At 41.1% G+C, this 21,440-nt stretch overlaps 2 protein-coding genes across 4 annotated transcripts; one reads left to right on the forward strand and one right to left on the reverse strand.

Moving 5' to 3' along the window:
• Window positions 1–2,341: 2,341 nt before the first annotated feature.
• fignl1 (fidgetin-like 1) lies at window positions 2,342–7,523 on the reverse strand. Of its 2 annotated transcripts, none has more exons than XM_084736092.1 (2): window positions 7,372–7,523; window positions 2,342–4,897 (listed from the first exon to the last, which is right to left on the reverse strand). In XM_084736092.1, exon 2 carries the CDS (start codon window positions 4,878–4,880, stop codon window positions 2,943–2,945), a length of 1,938 nt encoding a protein of 645 aa, XP_084592218.1. In that variant the 5' UTR covers window positions 4,881–4,897; window positions 7,372–7,523; the 3' UTR covers window positions 2,342–2,942. The 2 variants fall into 2 exon arrangements, with proteins under 2 accessions (XP_084592218.1, XP_084592217.1); XM_084736091.1 differs by lacking the exon at window positions 7,372–7,523 and adding an exon at window positions 6,870–7,287.
• A 376-nt stretch (window positions 7,524–7,899) lies between these two features.
• On the forward strand, window positions 7,900–13,945 carry ttl (tubulin tyrosine ligase). Of its 2 annotated transcripts, XM_084736094.1 has the most exons (8): window positions 7,900–8,466; window positions 8,566–8,741; window positions 9,834–9,912; window positions 10,050–10,282; window positions 10,546–10,681; window positions 10,776–11,045; window positions 11,993–12,136; window positions 13,024–13,945. In XM_084736094.1, the coding sequence occupies exons 2-8, from the start codon at window positions 8,573–8,575 to the stop codon at window positions 13,220–13,222; spliced, it is 1,230 nt and encodes a 409-aa protein (XP_084592220.1). In that variant the 5' UTR covers window positions 7,900–8,466; window positions 8,566–8,572; the 3' UTR covers window positions 13,223–13,945. The 2 variants fall into 2 exon arrangements, with proteins under 2 accessions (XP_084592220.1, XP_084592219.1); XM_084736093.1 differs by having other exon boundaries at window positions 7,902–8,741.
• The last annotated feature ends 7,495 nt before the right edge of the window (window positions 13,946–21,440 follow it).

Genomic DNA, 21,440 nt, shown 5'->3' on the forward strand with positions numbered 1-21,440 from the left:
TAATTAATAAAAAACATATTAAGTGTTGATAATAGCTGCCCTGAATTACATATTAGAGTTTATTCAGGTACATTTTTGAGGAGTTCTATTTGTAATGGAGTATTTTCACTGATACTTTTCCTCTGAGCGTATTTTCTGCCACTGTGTACCTGATCATATGGTCCAAACATAAAACAGTTATAAATATTACATTCATTTTTGTTTTTGTTCAGTAAATGTACTGTGTAATGTGTGTGTTTGTGACCACACCGCCCAGATGTGGCCACTGCTGCACAGCCACAGTCAAATTGAGCTACAAGCTTTCACCATATGGCTCCGTTTTCAGTCCATACTCTATGGATCCCACCAGCACCAGAGGAATTCTGTGCATCTGTCCCGGTCCAGCTGTGAGGACTCCCTGTGTACAGAGATGCCCGAGTTGGGGGTGTTGTGTGACTACTTTCGCTGCTGGCTAATTCAACAAAGTTTCAATACAGTGGCCAACCACACGTCTGAAATATTTATCAGGGACTTGACAAAAAGATGAAATATGAATGACAGTCTGTTTTCATGGTCTTCCAGATTTTCAAAGATTGTTTCATTAAATTTACATGAGAATTTCATTTAATGTGTGCACAATCTGTAATGGTCCTCTTCAATAGCACAGTGTGTTTCTGACCAGTGAGGCGTTCAACTCAAAAAAAAAAACATCAACAATGTTAAGAATCTCTGCTGATGGGTACGACCACAGGGCCATGGCCTAATAATGTTTCTGCTGTGTGGAGGAGCAAGTGGCTATCTTATTTATGTCCACCCCCTCCTCTTTAACCCCCACATCAGTGCTGCCACCTAAACTGAAAGATGGAACTTTTTAAACTGAGACATGGATTCTTTAATCTGAAACATGCACTTCTTTGAAATTAATGCACTTTATTGATCTGCGCTGCTAAGCTGAATGATTGAGCTGAACATTTTTTCAGTGTATTGTTGTGTTTGCTGTTGCTTTAACAGGAATTTTACACCCACACACACAAATACTGTATACACACTGTGTATGGGCTGGAAAGAACAGCCTTGTTTTTTTCATGTGGGCAGGTGCACAAGAAAATGACAATAAATTGAACCTTGACTTTTTAACTTCAGATTAGAGTCATTAAAAAAAAAAACCCTAAAAACGAAAAAAACGTGGAGCTCATGCTTATTTTCTAACAAACGAGATGTATTGCAGTAAGAGATTTTCCACGAGTCCACGGCTGTCGTAATGACTAACAGGAAGGGAGGCAAAGCAAAGTTCCTTTCTAATTTAGTTCTTGGGATACTCTGTGTTGCACAACTGTCGCAGACATGATTAGCACATGCAGGCTTGGGAACATTTGACTTGAGGCAAAGTGTGACAGAGATGTGCAGAAAAAACTCTTAACAATGTGATCACACTGCCCTCTGTGGATTAGATGAGGAGGAAGATCAAGTGGGGAAATTCCACAAAAAACTGGAGATAAACTTTCTCTTGATGTGTTTCAAATCAAGAGCTGTAACAATTAGTTCAGTAGCTGTAAACTATTAAATTAGTTGGCAAGTATTTTAATAATCAACGAATCATTTTGAGTAATTTTTTTAGAACATGCATTCGAACTCCGAACTCTGATAGTCATTTTTCACCATTTTCTGTCATTTTACTGACCATAAAAACTATTCAATTAATAGAGAATAAAACTGACACATTAATTGGCAATGAAAATAACTATTAGTTGCAGCCCTATGTAATTCTGAGACATAGATCAGGGAAATTTTTCATTTTATTATTATAAAACAGCAATGCAATTAACTGAAATAAACACGCTGTGTATGATGTAGTTTATAGAACACCTTTGGGAATGAATGCTAAATGTGCTGAATATTCATCCTCAAAAATATTACAAAAAGAGTGCTAACTGCTGTAAAAGAATTTAAACAGAGATCACTGCCTCATCTGGAACATGGTGTCAAATGTTTACCTCAAATCACAAAGAAGCTGTAAAATTAAGATCAAAACAAATAGTTTGGCCATTACAGAGATGAACTAACATGACCTGTTCGACACACGGGGTGGACAAAATAACAGAAACACTTGCTCAATATAATGTTACAATCTAACACACAGACACCTTAAACTTTGTGAAGCTTTTTGATGAGACAGTCATAGAGTTGTTGGTTTTTTTTGAGTGCAATAAAGACAGTCTTCATATTTAAAGTGGGGTTGTATGAGGTACTTATCCATAGTCAGTGTATTACCTACAGTAGATGAAGGTTGACACAGCCTGAGTTTGGAGAAGCAGCAGAGTAGTAACCTCCTACACCTCCCACACCAGTACTGGAGTACTGGTGTGGGAGGCTTAGCAATGTACTGCTGTGGACACTGTTAAAAGCAAAATGTATTGTAGCCACCTGAAAAATCAATATCAGTTTAAGGGTAGACTATATTTAGAATATTTTCACCAGTTTACCTTGGAGTCAGTCAGCCCTTTCTGACTGGAAACCAAAGTCACACAATAAGACCAACAAACTAACAGATCGAAGCAGCAACTCCTGCGAGGTAAAATTATTGATTTTGCCAAAAAGGTCTGGTTGCTTTGGAGAGACTGATTTTTGTCTTATATAACAGTGGCTGTCTGTCAGAAAAGGCCGTGTGACTGCAAGTAAAGCAGTGCTAAATGTACTGCTGCTGGCCCTGTCCACAGCAGTACATTTCTTAGCTTCCTACACCAGTGCTCGTGCTTCTCAATGCTGGGGCTGTGACAGTTGCCAAATAGTGATAATCCAGTCACAATGAATATAACCCCATGCAACCCCACTTGAAAAAATCTGAACTATGCCTTAAAGATCTATAGATTTATCCAGAGCTGCAATGTTTATCTCAACTGGGGCTAAAATAGCGTCCGTAACTTTTAACAGAGGTAGAGGATAATCAGGATGAGGAGCCAAGTTTAACGTCCACATCCAAATGTCTTGTTCCACTCTTCGTACAGCTCCAGGTCTTTTGATGAGACACTGGGACGTACCGTCTTCAGGGCCTCCTGGAAGTCAGTGTAGAGGATTGGTCGCACCTGATCTGCAGTGATAGTGGCGATGTCACTGAGCTGGATGCTGCGGATGGGCCCCAGCGCTGCCTCTCTGCACAGCTGAGTCATATCAGCCCCTGAGAAGCCCTCGGTGGCGGTAACCACGCTCTCCAGCTCTTTCTCTCCCAGCTGGTTCTTCTCTCGAGCCATGAGGTTTGTCACTATCTGCCATCGGGCGGCCGCCTCAGGCAGGGGGATGTATAACCTCTTTGCCAGGCGTCGTCGGGCAGCCTCGTCTATCTCTTGAGGCCGGTTGGTTGCGCCCACCACTAGGATGCGGTCCTCGGCTGCTGTGGCTGCCCCGTCCAGCTGAACCAAGAACTCCGTCTTTATCCTACGTGACGAGTCGTGCTCGCCGTCCGTCCGCTGGGACAACAGCGAGTCAATTTCATCAATGAAAATGACAGCAGGCTGGTGGCAGCGGGCAATGGCAAACAGGGCTCGAACCATTTTTTCTCCTTCACCCACCCACTTGGATGTGAGCGATGAAGCACTGATGCTGAAGAAGGTGGCACCTGACTGGCAGGCGATGCATTTTCCTATCAGAGTTTTTCCGGTTCCTGGGGGTCCAAACAACAGGATGCCTTTAGGCGGACCACGCAGGCCAGTAAAGATGTCAGGGCGCAGCATGGGCCAAACCACGATCTCTTTTATGGTGGTCTTGGCGAACTCCAGGCCTGCTATGTCATCCCAGGCAACAGGAGGCCCATGATCCATGATCTCACTCATGATCAGCTCGATTATCTTCGGCTCAAAGTTCTTCAGACGCTCATCCAGGATCTGAGGCTCCTGATTGGAATTACGGCTTGTGCCGCCTTCTTCCTCCTCCTGTCGTGGGATAGGTGACACGAATTTAGAAAATGCACCTCGAGGCCTGTTAGCACCCAGAGACTTCTTCACAGTTGCTGCCATCCCAGCAGCCGGACCTCTCTGGGGCTGATGGGAATGTTTTTTCTGTTGATCAACAATGAACTGTTCACGGGCTGTTTTGAAGTTGGTTCCAGCTCGCGGTTCCGTGCCTGCTTGACCTCCATGTTGTCCCCTGCCCCCATCACCTCCATCTGGGTTGTAGAAATTCTTCCGCTTGGACGGGTTGGAGGTGGAGAAGAAAGAGGACTGATAGTTTTGTGTGCCCCCTGCAGGCCCGGGGTTTCCCTGAGGAGGAGCTGAAGGATGACTGAACACAGACTGTGGTCGGGCCGGAGGCCGGGAGAATGAGTTTGGATTCCCTGACATCCCCTCAGAGCCTCTTGGCCTCTCTGATGTAATAAACGGAGAAGTGTTAGTGTTGTTAACCTCTGTTTTCAGCTGTGGTGGTCCTGTAGGTTTGAACAATGCAGCCTCTGACCTGCCTCCAGTAAAGGGAACAGACAGGGAGCTGCCTCCGCTCTCTTGCCCCACACATATGTTAACATCTCCTGGTGTCACCAGGGAGCTTCCTCCCCCACTCCCTGCCTTAATCATCTTCTGCACGCAGGGCAACTCCATCACGCTCTCCATGGTGAGGGACGACTCCCATTTGTCACTGTAGTTCCTCTGACTGCGGGCCAGATGCAGTGCGCTTTCTGCATAGTTGTTGAGCCCTGTGCGGGGGTCATCTGAGTCCAGCACTGCGGCATAGCGCTCCGAGTAGGTCCTGAGCAGGCTGGCCATGCCGGCCTGAGAGAGCTGGGAGCTTGCCCATGCATACTGAATGGAGAGGATGTGGGCCCGGTAGGCATCAGCCGTCTGTTCAGGTGTACAGTTGCCAGATGAAATGTCAAAGGACCTCCTCTGCCATTCGTCCAGGTGTGCGCCACTCATGCCTGGCCTGCTCCAGTCTGGTGAAGGAGAGGGGACAAAAGTTATTAAAAATACATGACCTCAGCTAAAGCCAAGGCACACATTACTCCTGACCCTCACAGACAAAAAGTTACATCTCATTACATTACATTCTGTGATATGTAAGGGCATATGATACAGGAATCCATTGATTTTAGTACTGAACCCCAGGAACTCAAAAGAAGAGATTAAACAAACATGGTTCAAACTGAAGCAGCAGAGGCTGAGAGGTCCTGACATTTAGTCAATAAAACGCGTCAAGCTCCGAACGCTGCATCAAACTCATTAGCATTCCAACTCGATAGCATTTCTTCATTAGGCCAGTCCCTGCCTGGTAAATGCACGTCTGTGAAACAACTCATTTTTTTTTTTTTTTTTTCTAAAAAGGATGTATTGTTAGTGTCCATTCCCAGCTGACAGAACTTATTGACATAAGGGTTTATTTCCCAGACTCACAAAGAACAATTTAACGTTACAACTGTTTCTACAGGATGAGTAACACAAAACATGACTAATAATTGCGTAAAACTGGGGGTGATGAAAGAATTTCAGATCTTTTACTAAAGAAAAAGTACTAACATCACACTTTGAAATACTCCACAACAAGTTTAAGTCCAGTAGTCAAGCCTGATGTTTCTGACTCAATATTTCTGTATTCTTGATTATGTTGCCTTTTTTTTTTTTTTTTTTTACTGATGTAGATGCTTAAAGTTGAGCTCATTTTAACTACTTGATATACTGTTGGGTAGTTTAATCTACATCAATTCATCATATGAGATCATTATATGTTCATAGTGTGGCTGACAAGTGAAAACCATATATCTCTAAAAGGTCAAATTTTCACGAGCTCAGAAAAACAACCTTGTTTCAAACTTTGTTTTCACTTCCTCAGCCGAGCAAGTGGGTCAGAAATGTACTTGCCCTAAGTCAATATTTACTTGCCCCTATACAGTAATTGTCATAAGTAAATTAATCACAACAAGGGCACAGTTTGTGATAGAGGGAAGAAACAAAAACTCTTAGATATTCTTAGATTTACTAGCCTGATGTGGTTTTCGTTGAGCCCTGGACAATGTAGTGGTGTAAAAAGTACAATATTTGCCTCTGCAGTGGAGTAGAAATATGAAGTCAATAAATGGATATAGTCAAGTAAAGTACAGTTCATCAAGTTTCATCACAATAAGATACTACATCAATTTTTTGGACGACGATGCGGTACTGGTTCAATTCAATTCAGGGGTCTGTGATAGATATCAGACGATATCATGTGTCCATTTAACCACATTAGTTACATTTATATCAGTACAAAAAATAAATAAATTATGATACAATTTTACGACTGAACACTTCCAGACATCTGTGATACAGACATGCCATGGGAATTTCAAAATATTGGTTCATTTTAAAGATGACGATGTAGATCTGTATTTTCCCTTTGCATTACATTCAATCAATAGATTCTTAGGTTTATCTGAAAAATATGAAATCAGCAGATCCATAGTTTTTTTCCCCAACTGGTCAGGAAATGTATGGAAAATTGTGCATTGTTAAGTAGTGAAGCTGACAAACAAATGTTGTGGAGTAAAAGTACAATAATTGCTTCTGAGATGCAGCAGAATATAAATATATATACATCAAATAGAAATAGTCAAGTAAAGCACAGTACTTGAATAAATGTACCACTGGAACTTGTTGGAACGCCCCTTTACTGTATGCAACTAGGATAAACATGTATTCATTAATTTGCAGCTGTACCAGAGGGAAGTTCACTGGCATAGCTGCTAAAGTGTCCTTTATCTTTAGGTTACCGTTCATTTAACTGTGAGGGAAAGCTATCTTAGCCTCAGTAACATGCAGTTATAAACCGTCTATGGAGAGGACTCACTACAGACAACATGCATTGAGTGTTCACTGAAAATACCCCGCACCACACAACAGGCCGCAATACTGTGGATGAAGGACGTTACTTACTATTGATGATATCTTCATATGATAATATGATAAAAATAAATAAGTGCCGCACTACAGGTGCACGTTTTATTGAGTTTTTATAACGTTAACTTGTGGAAAGCTGCTGTACTTTCACTTGGCGTGCTCATGTCCCCTTCCCGCCAGCTGTTTGTTTCACAAGACTACGACTTCCGGGACCGTTCCAATTCGTTCTCTGACAACCTAAATGTCTCTCTCAGCATCGCTTTCACCAAGTGTAGAAGCCCAGCCTAACCTTATCTAAGTTTATCTTTTTTTTACTTGACAGAAATGGCGTTTTAAGATGAAAATATAGGAACAACGAAGAGCTAAACTGAAGCACGTAACTTATTTAAAAATATCGGAATGGGACCCGTAACTTGCTACAGCTAGGCGGTGCTCCATTTAGCCTTCAGATCCACCCACAGACTGGTCACTGTCTGCCGCTCTATCAGTTTCCACCTAAAGCTTCTTCATCAGTGTTCATCAAGTAAAGCAATCTTACCTACAATGAGAACCCCCTTTCTTGAGTTTAAAAACTTATTTTCTCCGGACTGTGACCTGGTTTAAACACTTGGGTTCTAGCTGCCCACTTGTAGCGAGGTCTATGACGCCATCTTGTGGGCATAATACTCAGAATAAATTGGTCTGGAATGGAACCGTAGATTTGCGAAACTCTCGCGATATTTGTATGCGCTATTTCTTCATTGTGCGCGTTTTACGAACTTAAACATAACATTTTATTTATTGAACGTGCTAGAGTTACGATTTGCTTAGTTAAGGTTAGGGAAAGCATATAGTTTGGGTTAAAATCGTCACTATCGCGAGATCTTTCACGCGTCTGGGGTTCCCATGTAGCCATGGCCCAAAACGTTCGCTTTATCGTGTTGCATTCTGGGAAATGTATTACCAATGTTGTTTGAATTCAGTCAGGTAGTAAATTTTGACAGAAATTATCGTTAAAGAAATTATATTTGTACTTAAATTGCATTCCAATTGATGTTCATATACTTTAATTATGTATAAGAAACCTATAAATAGCATCTAACCGTGGTACCAGCGAAAGCGTAGACTACACTAACCACAACCGTGGAGCTTTTTGTTTATGCTGTCGACAGGAGATGACAGCGGCTGCAGAGCGTCAAGCATACACCGCCGGTGGGAAAATAGGGTGCATTTGTGATTTTCTGTGTAGCCACTGAGGTAGTTAGTCAATGTATCTGACTGTTCCTCATTAAAGTATCTGTCTTTGACGAGGGACGCCGGAAAAGTTTCCTGGAGAGCTGTTCACAGTGGTCGCAGTCCGTTAGCTGTAACGTTAGCTAAACCGGAGACGGGATGTAAATTAATCCAGACGGGACCAGCCCCAGGAACCGGTAGCAGCAGTCAGTCACACCCTTGTCTGGGGATACTGAAGGCACCCTGTCTGCCTAGCAGCATTCAGTTGCTATCCATCACTCATAGTTTTTTATATAAATAAATATTAGCGACAGACTTCTGAATAGGAGCTTCAGAAAGATAGTGTGAGTGTACTGGGAAGTGTGGACTGGATATGACTGACTCATCATCATGGCACGGACAGAGGAGATAACCCTGAACGGTTTGTCTGCTGCAGTGCCAACCAGATAGCCTCATAACTAACCACACAGCTAAGTTATTTACACATTCAGTCGCCTCTATTGTATGCTCCCCCTCGTAGTGGCATTATGAATTCCCCGATGTACACCTTTGTCACCCGCGACGACAACAGCACTGTTTATGCAGAAGTTTCCAAAATCCTCGTCTCGACTGGACAGTGGAAGAGGTTGAAAAGAGACAATCCCAGATTCAACTTAATGCTTGGTGAACGGAACAGACTGCCCTTTGGACGTCTAGGTAAAGGCTGCTCTTACTTATTTCATATGCTGTTTGTGCTATATTTGGTGCACACCCACTCAGGATGAGACAGCTGCTGTGACTGTGCAGGGCTGCATGCTCCAGCATCCTGTGGAAAGAGTGTGTCTCCCATTTAGATGAGCAGAATAATGCATCTTAAAGGGACAGTTCACCCCCAAATCAAAAATACACATTGTTCCTGACACCTGTAGTGCTATTTATTGCTTTGGTGTGAGTTGCATGGGGTTTCTGCATGGTCTCGAGGAGTCTAACTCAGTAATCTGAACTTTACCTTTGGCAGCTCTTAACAAATTATTTAAGGGTTATTATTTAAGTCAGTTCACTGAAGTCTCAGTTTTAAATGGGTTTTGGGGAAAAATATAGGCTATTGATTACACTTTAACAACTATAAAACACAACTTACATTAATGTCAATTCCCTAAAAGCAACTAACTCATGATTTGTCAATTTTATGACTGAAGTCTTCCAGGCATTAGTAACAGACATGCCATGGGTATTTTAAAATAAATATGCATCTCAAACATGACAATATCTAGACATTTTAACTTTGCATCTGTTATATTGGGTTGTTGAACATTGAATTGATATATTGAGCAAGATTGATGTATCATTACAGCCCTATTATGAACGTGAAATTGGTCTTAAATTGCATTCATAATTGTTTTATAAAGTTTTACATTTAACTTGATGTAATCTGCAGTAATCCATCAGAGGTTTGGAGATATTGTCTGTAGAGATGTATGTTGTCTCTCAAATATAATGGAACTAGGTGACACTTGGCTTGTGGTGCTTGAAGCACCAAAAACTACATTTGAAAAACTCAACAGCAACTTCTCTTTCCAAAAATCATGACCTTGTTGTGAGCAATTTCATGTAGGAATTATTTTCTTTATAGCAAACTATAACCAACTGTAGGCACAAGGCAGACATCTGTACGGCTGATACCTCCAAAACTCTGCACCTCACACCAAAACAATCTAGATGGATAAATAGCACTACAGCTAAGCGGAATTTTTTTGTTGTTGGTTTTAAGGTGAGCTTTAACTTCAAAATGTCACTTGGACTTTGCAGGTCATGAACCAGGACTTGTGCAGCTGGTGAATTACTACAGAGGAGCAGACAAGCTTTGCAGGAAGGCGTCTTTGGTCAAGTGTGTATCTGTCTTTTTAAATTAAAAATCTATATCTTTAGTCTTGGCGTTACTCATGTTACAGATGGTACTTCTCTACAAATGAATTATTCACATGGGTTTTACATTAACTGACCATTTCCTTTTTTGACCATTAGGCTAATAAAGACCAGCCCAGAGCTGTCCGACTCCTCTAACTGGTTCCCAGAATCCTACATCATCTATCCCACTAACCTCAACACCCCTGTTGCTCCTGCTACAAACGGCATCAGCCATCTGAAGAACAATCCCAAGACGGATGAGCGGGAAGTTTTCTTGGCCTCGTATCACTCTAAAAAAGAAAATGGGGAGGGCACAGTGTGGATAGCCAAGTCCTCTGCTGGAGCTAAAGGTAAAATCTATTATCCATGTTTCACCGGTTTAAATCCAAGATACAAGTTGGTCTTAGTCAGACATTTTCCCAACCGAATCTTCATAATTTATTTAAACTTGAATCAAAGATATTAGGCTACATATTGTAGCTCTTTCTGAGCGATTGTGAAAAGTTTTGCTCTGCTAAAGGCAACCGTTTTCTCTTTCTTTTATGTGATCGACTGCTTTTTTTTGTAGTAGATGACATATTTAACATAAACATATTTATTTTTATTGCAACAGGTGCTGGTATTTTGATATCCCACGATGCTAATCAGCTGCTGGAGTACATCGATAATCAGGGACAGGTTCATGTTATTCAGAAGTACCTGGAGAAACCTCTGCTTCTGGAGCCGGGACATCGGAAATTTGACATCAGGCAAGTCCTTTATATTTAACTCAAATGCACAGAGAAAGTGCCAGTCTGTCTGGACTTTGTAACTGAGGTTCTTATGGGTTTATGCTATTGCTAGGAGCTGGGTGCTAGTGGACCATCAGTACAACATCTATTTATACCGGGAAGGTGTGCTGCGGACTTCCTCAGAGCCCTACAACAGCTCTGACCTCCAGGACATGACCAGCCACCTCACCAACCACTGCATCCAGAAGGAGCACTCGCAGAACTACGGACGATATGAGGAGGGGAACGAGATGTTCTTCGATGAATTCAGGCTCTACCTGCTGAACACTCACAACGTCACCCTGGAGACCACCATATTACCTCAGATCAAACAGATTATAAAGTAAGTCCTTATTGCTTTTGTTGCTGTTTTTATTCTTGGAGCTCATCTTACAGAAAAAATATGTTCATATATTAATACATATCGGTGTCGTTCTGTATCCCTAACACAAAAACTAGCATATTTGTGTGGTTGGAGACATTCTCCAAATCCTAATAATGAGCTGTCAAGTAAAATATGTTGTAGTTGACAGTGTTAGTAAATAACATGTTCTTGTTCAAGTTATTTGGTTGGTTGGATACAAAAAAGAGAAGTGATGAGGCAAGTTTTATGTAGTTTGAGGACATGTGGTAAATGTGAATGTCACTGATTTGCTAATTGGCAAATAGTAGCATGCTAAACTAACACCATGAACATGGTAAACAACATCCTAACATTAGAATTGTGAGCATGTAAAAATGCCAATATGAGCATTTAGCTCAAGTGCAGCTGCACACAGTTGCTAACATGGCTGTTGAGTTTTAGTCTTAACCGCATTACGAGTGAGAGTAAAGTTACTCTCACCTGACATTTGAATTGTGTTTTAAAACATCTCAGCAAGTAAAGCTCCAAAGTTATTGTTAGGACGGAAAAGCAAATCACAGAGCAGTAATATTAGTACAAATCAGATATTTAGTCTCTGTAATTGTGGTGTATTACCTCTTAGTTAGACATTTAAGTTGCATCTCCTCTGTGTTTAGCTCCCTTATGTGTTACTGCGTTGAAAATGTGACTTTGGTGTCTATGAAATAGCAGCTAGCATCACTTGATGGAAAAGGTGTGACCTAGGCAGGAGGCTTTTTATTGTGCATTACCTTTTCAAATGGCAGTGGATGTCTATAAAGGTCAGCGAGCACTTAATGCTTGAAATATTCCTATTGAATTAGTGTTCACAGACAGCATGGAGTTGTTTAAGTGTTTGTTATTAACAGCCAGATGGCTGGAAATGATTTTGCTTTCTGCTTTTACAGGAGCTGTCTGACATGTATTGAGCCGACAATCAGCACTAAGCACCTGTCCTACCAGAGCTTCCAGCTCTTTGGATTTGATTTCATGGTGGATGAGAGCTTCAAAGTGTGGCTCATTGAGATCAATGGAGCTCCAGCCTGTGCACAGTCAGTAACATTCAGCTGTTCATTCACATTAAAAATGCTTCTTTTTTTAGCATCCCTTTCAGCTTTACTTGTCTTTTACCACATTTGATTCCATCTATTAATCTTACAACCCTGTACTCTGTCTCCTATTCACATGTATTCCTTCAGTCTACATTTGGACAGACAATATGGGGAAGGCATGCTTTTAATCTGCAATCCAGATTCCAAAAAAGACAAAAAAAAAGACTGACCTGCCAGCAGTCCAGACCTGTCTCCCATTGAAAATGTGAGGTGCATTATGAAGCGAAAAATACAACATAGACTCCTGACTGTCGAGCAACTTAAGTCGTAGATCAAGCAATAATATAAAGTAATTTCACTTTCAAAACTTCACCACTTAGTGTCCTCAGTTCCCAAACACTTACTGAGTGTTATTAAAAGAGAAGCTGATGTAACACAGTGGCAAACATGCCACTGTCCCATTTTTTTTGGAACATGTTGCAGGCAAGAAATTCAGAATGAGTGTATATTTACAAAAAATGAAGTTTATTAGAGGTTGAAAATGACTTGCATTTTACACAGCACTCAACGTTTTTGGAACTGGGATTGTATTTCCGTATCTAAAAATGTCTTGGGTGAAATGTTGGAATTGTTTGTTTTGTTTCTATGGGGGCAGAGTTGAGAACAGGAAAGCTTTGAAAAAGTTACCATTGTTTTATAGCTAAATATTTGGATTTTAATTTTTGACTTTTAAGTTTGATTCTTCAGTGAAGAAAGATTGTTGACTGTTGAGTCTCATTCCCAGGTCCCAGTCCAAAATTGTCAGCATTTGACAACATGGGAATGAGAGTCAGCAATCAGCTACGCTTAACTCTCTTTGACACTTGTATTCTCCCTCCCTCCACCAGGAAACTATATTCAGAGCTATGTCAAGGTATCGTGGATGTGGCCATTTCCAGTGTCTTCACCCTGAACAGCGGCGGTGACTCCTCATCTGCTTCGTCTTCTCCTTATTCCTCCTCCCCTTCCTCCACATTCACCACCAACTCCTGCTCCTCTCCCAAACTGAGAGCACCTCTTCACGTGGGACCTTTCACTCGACTGTAAGCACACACAAATAAATATTCTCCCCCTCTCCTCCGCACCAGAAGCTTCTTCATGCTCTGTCCTCACTCCTAAACACCACCTGAAGAGTAGCACATGCCAGTGAGTCGAGCCTTTAATCGTTCCTTGCCTGTCACGCCTTGACGTTATGAACGGATCAACAGACTTTCTGGGAGTTTCTGAATGAGGACGGACGCCCTTCCAACTCCGGTTTCACCACCAGTTTCTCCCCAAGCAGATTAATGGAGGTGTGAAGGATGCAGAAACGCTCCAACTGAGACTGTAGTGCCTTACATTTGCAACCACGCTCCCTTAAAAAGACTGCCAGTTAGCTTGCTGTGTTACTGTGACTTGTACTTGTTCAATAAGCCTTTGCACTGTTGCTCTATGAAGTCAATGCGGCCATGATCAGTCCACAACAATTAGCATAAAACAGATTCCTTGATATTTGAGATCTCATTGGATATGTGTAGTTTTGAATGCTATTTTTTGTCATTAGACATGTTTCTCTCTTTTTAAAATCTTTTTCTTATTGCAGCCTGCCTTCAGCTATGTGTACCCTTTAGTTTTAGTGAGGAATACTAACAGTGATCATGAAACTATAAAGATGTTTAAATTTAAAAAGACTAACACACTAACCTAATGTCTGATGAGCTAAACGTTCAAGATATCAAGGTTTGTCTTGAATATCAACATTCCTCTTAAAAGGACAGTTCGCTCCAATGTTGTGAGCAGTTTAACATAGAAACTACTTTCTCTCTAGTGATGTGTGGTCAAAGGAGGCCGTGCCTCTAGCAAAGCTAAAAAAGAAATACTGAGATTACATGACAGTGATGAGCTATTGATCATGTCTTCAGTTCATTTTTATTTATTTATATGTTTTATTTTAAATTTTCATCAATCACAATTTGTCTTTAAATTACACAGAATCCAGTAAAAGTCCTAACAGCTTGCTCCTAAAAAACTACCTTTCCGGAAAGCTGAGGCAGCGTCACCTCTGCCTCTGCCTCTGTTCACCCAAAGGTCAAGGTTTTTGTAGGTTTGTGTGTGCATAGTCTGCGTGTAACTGTGCCTCAGCGCTACAGTCACTGGCCATGTCAAATGGGTCGGCTCTGGACTGCGCTCTTCTCTGCCCAGTTAACACTAGCAGTGCACTTAATGATGACCATCTACTGCGAGTTAGCTGATCAGTTAGCTTGTTTACATGCTGTAGTGGATATTATGTACACTTTTTAAGGCTTTTCTTGAAAGTTTTACTGTGATGCTCACAGCTGCAGAGTCAGAACGCTCCCTAACTTCTGACACTTTAGCGCAGATAGCTTAGCAGCGGTCAGTGTTGGTATTTCTTACTTGAACAGATTCGGTCAACATTGTCTTATGAAGAAAAAGGCTGTGAACAGTGCAGCGCATATCAGCATGCATCATGCAAAGGTAAAGAAAAACTGAAATCCTAAAAAGTCTCATTGATGTGACCTGTTACATTGGCAAACACAATAATTGTAATAGTTGGCCCTAGACATATTTGTTTATTTACAGCCTAACTAATGCAGACTATGCTTTGTCTGCCCATGTGTAGAGGAATGCGACCCAGACAAAGATTTCACTGCACGATACTGTTTCTCTCTATGGTATAAAGAAAGTAGTTCCTTCATAAAACTGCTCACAACAAGGTCTGTGGATTATCTTGAGTAAACAGGTCATAATTACTGGAAAGAGACATTTATGTTTTTCCAAATGTAATTTTTTAGCACTTTGAGCTCCACAGGCCAAGTGACATCTAGTTCTGTTATATTCAAGAGAAGGCAGCCTTTTCTAATATCTCCAAAAGTTGGAAACTTGCGCCAAAAGGATCTAGGTGGATAAATAGCACTACAGGCCAGACGTATTTTTTTCTGTTGGGGTGAATTGTCTCTTTAAGTTGACCATGTGGACACAATACATTATTTACATTCAGGGCGGCAGGGTGGCATAACTGAACAGGGAGGTTGTCCTTCATATGTCAGGTTTAAGTCCGTCCTAACAGGTTCTGCTGGAGTATCCCTGACCTCTGACTTCTGTATGTCAGAGAGGGAAATATAACTCCCATAAGGGGGATGAATAAAGTATTACAGTAGCTGTTCTGTTTTCAACAAATTCTTTACAAATTAGTCCAGCTGAAGATGTTTTGTTTGTCACTTGAAGAGAGCATGTTTGTGTGAAAGCATGTAGTAGTAGTACAGAATGCATCCTCATACAGGCCCCCACAGCACTTTTTGCCCCAGTTTGTAAAGAGCTGCCCTAATATCTGTGTTATATTTCAGATGGATGAAAAGATAGACTGTCATTGTAAATTGTGTGGATTTATGTTTTTGAGCTGTTAAAATGAAAGTAGAGTAGATTGTACAAAGTGTGTTAGTAATTATTTAAAGGTCCGGTGTGTAAGATTTACAGGGATTTATTGGCAGAATATGGTAGAAATGGAGTAAAATATTAATAAGTATGTTTTCATTAGTGTATAATCACCTGAAAATAAGAGTCATTGTGTTTTTATCCGCCATGTTTCTGCAGTAGCCCACAGTGGACAAACCAGACATTGACTCTGGATGCAGCCTTTTGTGTTTTTCAGGCGATGCATTTTCAATCTGCAAGCTCACCACTAGATGCCACTAAAACCTACACACTGGGCCTTTAAATCATTTAAAGACCCCATGAAATGAAACTGACTGGACACAGTAAACATTTGCTTGTAAGATAACAGCTGATGGAGACCAAACCATGCACACTACTTCATACAACTTAGACTAGTCTTGTAAAATACTGTGTATGTGTTGTTACCAAAGAGACGTCAGAGAAAGGAAGTCACAGGTCTTCATATCGTCACTGCCTCTTCTTCAGTTCTCGCAGGTCTTTGGTCATGTCACTTTCTCACACGCTCTTGTTGCTCCTTGTTTTGTTCTATGCATTTCATGGATGTTTTTTTTTTTGTTTGTTTGTTTGTTTCATGGGGCCTTTAAAATATTTCAGTTCTTTGCTTTTCTTTGTGAATAGATGAGACGTTAGAGGTGTAAATGTCTAAGATGACTTGTGTCAAATGTATTCTATGTTATCATTTGGACTGTTTCTTAGAAAAGAATGTTTAGTTTGACTTTACAGCTGAAACTTTAAATTAGCACACGCTGAGTAGTTGATTCAACTGTTGTGTTTCCAGGGGCTCGTTTTAAAGACAGAATAAGTCATTATAGGAGTTTTAGTAGGTGTGTCTCTCATAATAATGTTATACTCCCTGCTGTTCCTCTCTTTTAACCTCAGTTCAAACGTGTGAGGCGTTGCTTCCCATGTTGTGAGTAACCTAAGTTAAGGGACACCATTAGAGCATTTATTTATGTTTTTAATCACTGTGTATTTGTGTTTACAAGATGACTCTGGGGAATGAATATGTAAGTGGCGGAAAGTCAGAGAGATGCAATAGTTGAAGAGCAGGTTATAATGATAAATTAAACCTTGTTCTTTTAAAGGACTAGGGCTACTCTAAAGACTGAATGATGAATTAATTTCTGTGATGTATTTAAGAGCCCTGCTGTAGCTGAAATGTAGGTTTGGAAAGATGTTGATGTTAGCAGAAAAATGGGTATTTATATCACGATTGTGTTGGGAAGTGAGTCACAAGTGTTTTTGAAGTATCAAAAGCAAACTATCAGTATTTGTTTCTATTAAATTTGTAGGGAAAAGTCTTTCCATCAAAGGGAAGGGTGCCTTAGAGGGAATTGCATATTGATACCAAGAAGCAATGGACCTCCAGCATTCAAATGCACCTTCATTTGTTTGTTTATATTGAAGTGAATTTGCCTCATTCATTATTAGACCTCTTTTCAATTTTAATGATGTCATTTCCTGTAGTTCAGAGTTTCTTTGCACATCTGACTCAGTTTATTGTGTTTTTCTTATGTGTGTTGTACTTCTCCTGGATTTCCTCATCCTTACCAAAGATCGAATTCATGCTGTATTTCCAGTGTCAAATAATGTTTTATAGTTGCTATAATCTGGATATTCTCACATCATTTGGCCAACATGATTCAAAAGCAAGTATGATATTCAGAGGGATGTCTGTGCTGTGTGTTTAGTAGGTGATGTTTTATCCAAAGTCTTGCATGAACATTTGTCTTTATGAGAAACAATATTACTACTGTAGAATAAAAAACATTACTATTATCAAGTGTCTGTTGTGTGCTTTTCTGCTTTGCATGCCACGTTTAATTTCCTCCAGGTTCAAGTCTTCATCCTGAGCTGAACTACACACAATCCAGACCCAAACTGTTCTGCAAACAGAGATGAAGGTGATATGCAACTGTGAGTAGGATGTAAATGAGTGTAATTCCCAATATGTCATACTCATTCTACATATATATACTGTAGTCCTCAGCATGAAGCAACTCAAAACAGGAGAGCCCTGTAATAAATGGTCAGTTTAAATTAAAATTTAGTTTGTGTGTTGAGTTAATTATGTGGTATGATCTGGGGATGCACTTTGAATTTCTTGTGTAACATCTTTAACAGTTAAAGGTCCACTTCACCCACTTCAGTGTTGTTTGTCTAGAGTGTTGTGGAAATGACAATTAATGAACATGGATCTAGAAAATTGAAAACAGTAGAAACCTTTATTCCTATATTTTGTAAAGCTGCGGTACAGAAACACTGTTAAATATTTGCAGCCCTGTATGTCTGATTATTTTTTCTGGGGGAATTTCTTCTCTCAATCATATAAAGAAAACCTGCTAACTTCCTGAATGTGAGGCGTTACATTGACTGGTGGTCACTGCTCCTCTCCTCCAGGTGGAGGCGCTGTAGAACAAACAAACTGAGCTGATTTGTGATGTTTTTAATGAAAACAAGATAATAAAGCAGCAGTGATGAAGCTGTTATAAGCTGTGCAGACATTGTTGTTGATAGTGTGTGTTGTCTAAAACGTAAAAAAGACTGGGTCCCGCTGTATTACTCAGGCTGCACTACAGCGTCTATTCACAGGCGCGATCCCACTACTGAGCGGCACGGGGGCTTTGACCTGCTCCGTGTCCGACCTGGGCCGGTGCACCCCTCCTTAGACGACCTGGTGGTCCCGAGCTCCCCCAGGAGCACCATATCGATACCGAACTTAGTGCGGACACCCGATCGACATAGTCCGCTGCAGCTCAGAGCTCCTGAGCTCAAACGATCCGCCAGCCTCAGCCTCCCAGTAACTTGGATTACAGGCGCGCGCCACCGCACCCGGCGAGTAGCAGCGTCACTCACCGGTGTTTTAACCTGTACGAACGTGACGTCATCGGGCAGCAAGCCCAGGTGCATTAAATCCAAGTCATTCATGTATTTGTACAGGGTTTGATTTTTAGTCTTTTTGCATGAATGTTGTCTGCAGCACTGGTGCAGCTACTGTAAAGACATATTATACATAAAATATTTAGATATTTCTCATAAAACCGATTAATCAAAAAGACTTCATTTTTATGGGGACATTATTTTTTCTGTGTACCACAAAAACCAACTTAAACTTAAAGCAGGATGAACTTATAAGACTATATTTTAAGAACGAGACCTCCGAGAGTTCCCTTTTTTTAAGGAACACCGTTAAAGGATTTAGTTGTGTTTTTAATCACTGTGTATTTGTGTTTACAAGATGACTATAGGGAATGAGCAATATGTAAGTGGCAGAAAGTCAGAGATGCAATAGTGAAAGAGCAGGTTATAAAGACAAATTTAACCTTGTTCTTTTAAAGTAACAGGGCTATTATGGAGAGATTCATGTGATGAAATGCAATACCAGAGCCCTGTAATAAATGTTCATTTTTTGTTGACACATTAGTTGTTTGTGTGTTGACATAATTATGTGGGATGATCTAGGGATGCACTTTGAATTTCTTGTGTATTCGAAGGTCCAATTCATCTAGATTGTTGTGGAAATGACAATTAATAAACAATGATCTAGAAAATCTTAAACTGAAAACAGCAGAAACCTTTATTCATTTATTTTTTTTTAAAGGTGGGGTGCATCAAGACTGCGTTAAATGTTTGCATCTCTGATGTTTTGTATGCCTGATTATTATTAGAAATGTCTTCTCTCAATCAAGTTTATTCAATCATATAAAGAAAACCTGCTAACTTCCTGAATGTGAGGCGTTACATTGACTGGTGGTCATTGCTCCTCTCCTCCAGGTGGAGGCGCTGTAGAACAAACAAACTGAGCTGGTTTATGAAGGTTTTTCATGGAAACAAGATAATAAAGCAGCAGTGATGAAGCTGTTGTAAGATGTGCAGACATTGTTGTTGATGTTGTGTTTTGTCCCAGCTGTTTGTTGAAGAACAAAAAGACTGGGTCCCGCTGTATTACTCAGGCTGCACTACAGCGTCTATTCACAGGCGCGATCCCACTACTGAGCGGCACGGGGGCTTTGACCTGCTCCGTGTCCGACCTGGGTCGGTGCACCCCTCCTTAGACGACCTGGTGGTCCCGGGCTTCCCCAGGAGCACCATATCGATACCGAACTTAGTGCGGACACCCGATCGACATAGTCCGCTGCAGCTCAGAGCTCCTGAGCTCAAACGATCCGCCAGCCTCATCCTCCCAGTAACTTGGATTACAGGCGCGCGCCACCGCACCCGGCGAGGAGCAGCGTCACTCACCGGTGTTTTAACCTGTACGAACGTGACGTCATCAGGCATTCAGATGCATTTAGTGATGGAGAAACCCATAGCTGCAGCTGAAGACTTGTCATCATTTGCACAATTTTCCTAAAGCTCCATCACTGATAAAACCTGATTTCTGTAAAGATAATCATATCTTTAAAATAAACGGTGTCCTCAGTAAAATGTAACTCCACCAAGAACATTCAAAACACAGCAGATGACTTGACTCCCAAATGAAGAAACAGGTCTTTACAGTAGCTGCACCAGTGCTGCAGACAACATTCATGCTAATAGACTGAATATCAAACCCTGTACAAATACATGAATGACTTGAATTTAATGCGCCTCAGGCGCCTGGGCTTGCTGCCTGATGACGTCACGCTCGTACAGGTTAAAACACCGGTGAGTGACGCTGTTCCTCGCCGGGTGCGGTGGCGCGCGCCTGTAATCCAAGTTACTGGGAGGCTGAGGCTGGCGGATCGTTTGAGCTCAGGAGCTCTGAGCTGCAGCGGACTATGTCGATCGGGTGTCCGCACTAAGTTCGGTATCGATATGGTGCTCCTGGGGGAGCCCGGGACCACCAGGTCGTCTAAGGAGGGGTGCACCGGCCCAGGTCGGACACGGAGCAGGTCAAAGCCCCCGTGCCGCTCAGTAGTGGGATCGCGCCTGTGAATAGACGCTGTAGTGCAGCCTGAGTAATACAGCGGGACCCAGTCTTTTTATTCTTCAACAAACAGCTGGAACAAAACACAACATCAACAACAATGTCTGCACAACTTACAACAGCTTCATCACTGCTGCTTTATTATCTTGTTTGCATGAAAAACCTTCACAAACCAGCTCAGTTTGTTTGTTCTACAGCGCCTCCACCTGGAGGAGAGGAGCAGCGACCACCAATGTAACACCAACGTGAAATACCCTACAAAAGTAAGCAAGTGCTGTTAATGAACAGAGCATCTATGAAAAAATCCATATTTTTTCAGTTTAATCCGTGATGGAAAGTACTTTGATTTAAAGGTGGAAACAAGTACAGTTGGATTCAAGTTTCCAGGCTGTTGTCTGAATAAGAACAATCATAAACTAACTGATCCACCCTCCAGACTACAAAGTATAGGCACAGGCAACAGCCTGATGCTCCCTATAGTGCACACACACACTAAATGTTTAAACTCAAATGCAGTTGGGCATTAAGTCATATGTTTTTAACAGAGATTTGATGTCATGAGCTAAATTTAAAATGTAAAATAGAAAATTAGAAAAAGAAAAAATAACATATCTAGTCAGAGGCCAAAAGGGCTGGTGTTTGAATACCATCCTAGGGTTTATATGTGCATGTGCCTGTTGATCATATGTTTTGTGTGTCAAGTCAAACTACCTAGTCACTTTAGCTGTCAAATAACTATAGTTAGTAGTTTTACTCAGAAATATAGTGGAATAGAAATCTTTACATGAATGCAGAACAGGTACATGTTACATTTCCTCCTATGTAAGGTTAAATGACAACAAAACAGTAGCATTTCTCCAAATGTGATATAAAATTCAAAACATCAAATAGATCTTTTACATA

The sequence above is a fragment of the Lutjanus erythropterus genome, chromosome 14 (genome assembly GCF_056507025.1).
Source record: "Lutjanus erythropterus isolate fLutEry1 chromosome 14, fLutEry1.hap2, whole genome shotgun sequence".
NCBI classification, from domain to species: Eukaryota; Metazoa; Chordata; class Actinopteri; order Lutjaniformes; family Lutjanidae; genus Lutjanus; species Lutjanus erythropterus.

Excerpts from the sequence above, each read along its gene's own strand:
- fignl1 (XM_084736092.1), bottom strand. The coding sequence starts at position 4,880 with ATGAGTGGCGCACACCTGGACGAATGGCAGAGGAGGTCCTTTGACATT.
- ttl (XM_084736094.1), top strand. The coding sequence starts at position 8,573 with ATGAATTCCCCGATGTACACCTTTGTCACCCGCGACGACAACAGCACT. Across the intron at positions 10,682-10,775 it reads CATCGGAAATTTGACATCAG|GAGCTGGGTGCTAGTGGACC; the intron begins GCAAGTCCTTTA and ends TGCTATTGCTAG. Across the intron at positions 12,137-13,023 it reads GGAGCTCCAGCCTGTGCACA|GAAACTATATTCAGAGCTAT; the intron begins GTCAGTAACATT and ends TCCCTCCACCAG.